Source organism: Herpailurus yagouaroundi, unplaced genomic scaffold, assembly GCF_014898765.1.
Source record: "Herpailurus yagouaroundi ecotype Mexico unplaced genomic scaffold, PumYag 161, whole genome shotgun sequence".
Taxonomy (NCBI): Eukaryota; Metazoa; Chordata; class Mammalia; order Carnivora; family Felidae; genus Herpailurus; species Herpailurus yagouaroundi.
In genome coordinates this window covers 15,695,841-15,702,141 of record NW_024412402.1, presented here as the reverse complement: position 1 = coordinate 15,702,141, position 6,301 = coordinate 15,695,841, and the positions used below count along the sequence as shown (strand labels likewise).

Sequence of the window (6,301 nt, the reverse complement as noted above, 5' to 3'; positions counted from 1 at the left end):
CTTCGTCAGATGTTGGACTCCCAATAGAACATAGGTGTCCAAAGTGTGAACACTGATGTAAAACTGAGAATCTCTCCAATGGATGGATGTGTAGGTTTCATGTTTTAACAATCAACAGTAAACCTTATGTAAGGGCATTTCTACATCAAAAGATAAAGAAAATAAAAATTTTTTACTGTATTCTGAAAACTTTGGTTTGGGCCAAGTTAGATTCAGTTCACTATATTCTATCTTCCCCAGAGACTACAATTAAAAACTCTGGAGGGACGCCTGGCTGGCTCAGTCAGAAGAGCATGCAAGTCTTGGTCTCAGGATTGAGACTTTAAGCCCCATGTTGGGTCTAGAGGTTTCTAAAATAAATAAAACTTTAAAAAAAAAACCACAGACAAAACACAAAATGTATTTACCTAAAAACTTTTGAACGTAAACAGAAGGAAGCAGATTGTGAAAAGGAAATAAAACCTGGAGGAGAGGTCCCCACAGCTATGCTTCCATTTTTTCCTTCTTTCTCTTGTGCTTTTGAGCTGAGAGGGGTCACTATTGCAGAATTGTGTGGTGGCTCCTCCGGATGCTGAAATTCCAATAGAAAACCCATCTCTTTGACAGGACAACTTGATAAAGGGTGCTTCCCAATCAAAGACCATGAAGAATTAACTGGTGTCCACCCCCCTCTTTTTTTTTTCCAGCCCTGCCCCAAAGAAATTCTGAAATTATGTGGCAGCAGTATGAGCAGTAAACATTTGCAGACAAATTCCAATTTATGGACAGAGGATTCTCACACTGAGGAGACAGGAGAGAATATTTGTGTGAAAACACACTGGGCTCTATATTTGCCATGTAACTTGAATGTTTGTTGTACTTTAATAAAGCTGTGAACTTAAGGAAAGAGAGAGAAAGAAAATTACCCAAAACCAACATGTAGTTACAATGCTAGATGCAGAGAAAAGTGAAGACTCCAAAGAAAGAGTCAGTGACATCCTGAAAAAAAAAAAAAAAAATCACCTGTGTTTACCAGAAACTGGTTTCTCGTTACTCACTCTAGACATACTAGAAGATGGTCTGTGTGAAATTCTGACTTATCTGGACTCCGTCCTTGAAGAAGTTTCATCAAAGCCTCGCCCTGGAAATCTTTCCTCATTTGGTCAGTGAAGACTCAAGAGTTCTCTGACTGTAACCACGCTCAGTGATTAATATGCCATTCCATATTTAATGGCCACTAACTTGCCATTAAATATCCCATTCCAGGGATAATTTACTATCCCTAAGACAACAAATCTATGATCCTCTTGTTTTCTCAGTCTTTTTCAAGTAAGAGTCATCTTCAAGAATTAAAAACCTAACAACTCCCAACAACTGGATCCCAACACTTTGGTGAATAAGAAGCGAAAGATGTCTGTGAGAGGCGAGAAAAAATCTGAACACGCACCCTGTTCACAGGGAACATGGTGGAATTTTCTGTAGTACAATAACAAGATAACCCAAGTCACACTCTCTGGTTCCCAGAAGAACACAAAGTACCCCAGCCACAGGAACTGAGATTTAGGTGTTTATAAAATAAGGTACCAAGAGCATATACCCTCAAGACTTGAACACATTCACTCCCTCTGGGTCATCTCCTTCAGATCCCTTTGGATATTTCTCATGATTCACAGTGGTAGTTCTGAGGGAACAATTAGGTTAAAATTAACCACATTTACCCCCAAGACAAAATAATTATAGATGTTTTGAAATGGAAAACATCTACATTTCTTTCAAGTCTGCTGGCCTGGAGAATGGACTCCAATCTTGACTTCAAGGCTTCAGGCTGAGTACTTTTTTTTGCCTCCTTTACTTGCCTGTCTTTACATGTGGTAATATTGCAACACCTTATTTTCAAGGACGCAAACATTTTTAGGACTATGTAGATATTTACAATGAGTATCACTGTTGCAGACAGGATATAATCAATAATAAGGAATTATTTAATTATCATCTTATGTGGTTTTTTTCTAGCAAATGCACCTTACAAAAAAAAAACATTAATAAGCTAAGTACTTTCAAAGGAATATTATAAATCGGTAAAGTGTCTTTAAGCCATCCTGTATGAAAAAGATTTAATAAAAATAACAGTAATATACCTTGAGCATTTGGCAGGTACTATGCTAATTTATTATTATTCTTTTGTTCTTTTATGTTTAAATTTAGGTCTCAAAACAATCTTATTAAATAGGAGAGGAAATAAAAGCACTGGGAGTTTTAGAACTTGATCGTATAGCTGCAAAGTGAGCTGAGGTTAAATCTCAGATCTTTTCCAGATCTGATTCCAGACCAAAGCTTCAAACTTTTCCACTATGAAAGCTCCTGGGACATTTTGCATACAAAAGCAGAGACATGACACTTATTTTCAAATTCATGAGCAGCTGCTAATTAGAATTATTACATGTTTTTTCGCGGTGAATAACCAGTAAAAAAAAATGGAACTAATAAAAAGTTAGATTTCATTTCAGTGTAGAAAGAAAAAAATTAATGGGATAAAATAACTTGTGAAGGATTGAGTTTCTATCACTATAAGGGTTTAAGTATGAGTAAGAGGGCATGCTTACAGGGCAGAGGAGGCCTTTGAGCACAACTGGTCTGGGCTCAAATGCAAAGTTAGGTGGAGACACACACACACACACACACACACACGCATGCATGCATGCTTGTGTAGAAACACACACGCACAGCAATATAAAGGAATATTACTCAGCAATATCAAGGATGAGATCTTGTCATTTAGGACAACACAGATAGACCTGGAGGGTATTATGCTAAGTGAAATAAGTCAGACAGAGAAAAACAAATACTATATGATTTCACTCATATGTGGAATCTTAAAAAGAAAAAAATGAAAAAACAAAAAAAAAAAGCAGAAATAGACCCATAAATACAGAGAACAAACTGATAGTTGCTGGAGGGGAGGAGGCAGGGGATGTGAAAAATGAGCGAAAGGGAGACGGAGGTACAGGCATCCACTTATGAAATGAATAAATTACAGAAATGAAAGATACAGTATAGGGAATATAGTCAATAGTATTGTCACAGTGTTTTATGGTGAGACATGGTAGTTACACTTGTGGTGAACTTTGCATAATGTACAGAGTTGTCAGACCACTGCGTTCTACACCTAAGACTAATGTAATGTGTGTCAACTATACTTAAATAAAAATAATAAAAATACATAAAAGGGGGAAAATCAAAGACCAAATTTTTTAAAAAAGAGTATAATGTATCTCTACTGCTGGAAGCAATAACCAAGGCTTTATATTTAAATATTTAATGCCCTTTCTTCTTAAGTTTAAATAGCAAAGAATTTCCTCTATGCCAGTAGGTGGAATTATTTGGGTACGGTGGCCAGACGGGGTTGTTTCGGCCCCAGACATCATTCTACCACATGATTTGCCATGTTGACCCATTTGATTTCAAGTCTACTTAATTTTTTTGAGTCTCTAAGGCTGCATACTGAAATTCACGAATAATTAGACTTGCTTTAGGGACTCCTTGATTGTTGACAGGATTTAATGACATAAAAAATCAGGTATTTGCAGGTTACCATATCTGTGCTGGGATTTGCCACAGAAGAATCTCAGGACTAGTATTTCTTAGTTTTTTTTTATTATTATTACATTTCTTTATTTTTGAGAAGCAGAGAGAGACAGAACATGGGTGGGGGGAGGGGCAGAGAGCAAGGGGGACACAGAATCTGAAGTAGGCTCCAGGCTCTGAGCGGTCAGCACAGAGCCCGATGTGGGACTTAAACTCATGAACCGTGAGATCATGACCTGAGCCAAAGTTGGACGCTCAACCGACTGAGCCACCCAGGCACCCCAGGACTAGTATTTCTTAGTCCTTGTACAGAAACAACTAGGAATGCTACAAGTTATCTTAGAGATCCTTAGAGAATTCTCCAAAGTTACACCTCATTGATTTAAACTGAAACCAGAAAGCCACATATATCACTTGAAGGGGTTAATGGGTGATATTAATCCATTTTTATCCAACTACGTTGGATAAATATTAGTTTTCATATGAATATTTTATAGGGTGAAAGTAATTACCAAGAAAATTATCAAGACCCTCTAGGTAGCAGGCATTCTGCTATTTGGAGATATGGCACTGAACTGCATGTACAGGGGTCTACTTTGATGGAGATTACAGTCTAGTGTGAACTTGGACAATACACAGATCATTGCAAACTAGATTAACGGATGCCAAAGCAGGAGGATATTGGATTGGGGACAATAACAACACCCACATGGGCCTGTAACTCAGATTTAACGTTATGTGCTTTTCCACGGTTAATAACCAGTAAAAAAAGAAAAAATGGAACTAATAAAAAGTTAAATTTCCCTTCAGCATAACAAGAAAAAATGTTTCTTACATATGAAAGAGAGGAAAAAAGTTTCTTAAGTTTCTTAAGTATGAAATAGAGGAAATAACTCAGAAAAAGAAAGTACGGGGTAGGATATAGTGGGAAAGAGGTTTTCCCAGGTTAGAGGTGTGCAAAAACTAGAGATTACAGTCATTACATTGCTATGATTTTTATATTTTTGACTGCATAGAAGAAAAGGATATGGCTAATCACTTCTGGAAGATACTTTCATTATGGTTGCAAACTGAGTTTTTATCAGTTTACTGAAGACAAGGGGAGGAGGTGATGGTAGTGGCAGTAGTGGGTTCATGTATCCAGGTCATCCTTAGTACTTCTAATCTGTGTCTCAGTGATACTCATGGGAGAAAAATCCAGAGAGCAGTGACATCAAAAGGCCATAGGAGTAAGAAATAATGTGAATAGAATCCCACTAACTGAGGATGTGTATTGACAAATGGGCTGAAATTAAACATATTGATTCATACAATGTAACAGACAATGACTGAGACTAATAAATGATCCTCATGTTATTTCTAATCACAAGAATATTCTTCTCTCTAGTATTTTCTTCAGTGCGACATTGACATCTTTATTCCTCAGGCTGTAGATCAGGGGATTCAACATAGGCACAACAATAGTATAAAACACAGAAGACACTTTTCCTCGGTCTAGGGAGCTCACAGATGATGGCTGCAGGTACATGAATGCAGCAGATCCAAAGAAAACGGCAACAGCTGAGATGTGGGAGCTGCAGGTGCTGAAGGCTTTGGCTCTGCCTTCGGTGGAGCGGATGCGGAGCATGCTGGCAATGATGAAGATGTAGGAGCTAAGAATCATGAGGCTGGGGGCGAGGATATTAATTGCACTAAAGACTAGAATCAGTAATTCATTGACGTGGGTGCTAGAACAGGAGAGCTTTAAGAGGGAAAGAAGATCACAGAAATAATGGTTGATCACAGCAAATTTGCAGAAGTGAACCCTAAACAAGCAGCCTGTATGAACAAATGCACAAACCAGGGCTATAATATACACTCCCCAAATCAGGGAGAAACAAGCCTGATGGGACATGTTGATATTATAAAGCAGGGGGCTACAGATGGCAACATAGCGGTCGTATGCCATTGCAGCTAACATGTAACATTCTGAGATAGCAAAAACAAGGAAGAAATAGAGCTGAGTTATGCATTCAGAGTAGGAGATGGTGTTCATCTCTGTCACAAAGTTCACTAGCATTTTGGGGGTAATGACAGTGGAATGGCAGAGATCAATGAAGGACAAATTACTGAGGAAGTAGTACATGGGGGTGTGTAGGTGAGCACTGAGCCCTATCAGTGTGATCATGACCAAGTTCCCCACCACTGTGACCACATAGACTCCTAGGAAGAGGAAGAAAAGGGGCAGCTGGAGGTCTGGCTGTTGTGTTAGCCCAGTGAGGATAAACGCAGTCACTGTGGAAAGATTTTCTGCTGCCATGTTCCTGTGAGTGGTTTCTGAAGGGGACAGAGAAAAACATGGTTGTTGGGAAAACTTCATTATTCTCTATTTAGAGTAGGATGCCCCATGTAGATGATTCTTGTTTTAGATATCCTCTTGGTCTATATGGTTATTTAACTCTAGGTCAATTTACATAAGTGAAATTCATCGTGATTTAATATTTATTAAGCCTCATTTTCAAGTATAATAAATGTATTTATATAAAAATAACCGTGTTTATAAATCATTAAAAATTGCCAAGTGTTTCCCATTTTGAACATTTCAACAATAATCAAGCCAATATTTCTCAGTTGAGACTCAGAAACCTAAATATTTAGAGAAGCCAGTGAAGATGAGTAGAACTGGCATCATGACACCTTGAGGAGACCAAATACTCTAAGCGTTAATAGCCTGCAATTAATTTCTGGCAGAAATGCA

At 38.0% G+C, this 6,301-nt stretch overlaps 1 protein-coding gene across 1 annotated transcript; it reads right to left on the bottom strand.

Annotated features, from left to right (window-relative positions):
- Nucleotides 1–4,927: 4,927 nt before the first annotated feature.
- Nucleotides 4,928–5,900, bottom strand: LOC121035272 (olfactory receptor 8G5-like). The gene has a single exon (XM_040482806.1). It carries the CDS (start codon nucleotides 5,861–5,863, stop codon nucleotides 4,928–4,930), a length of 936 nt encoding a protein of 311 aa, XP_040338740.1. The 5' UTR covers nucleotides 5,864–5,900.
- Nucleotides 5,901–6,301: the final 401 nt, after the last annotated feature.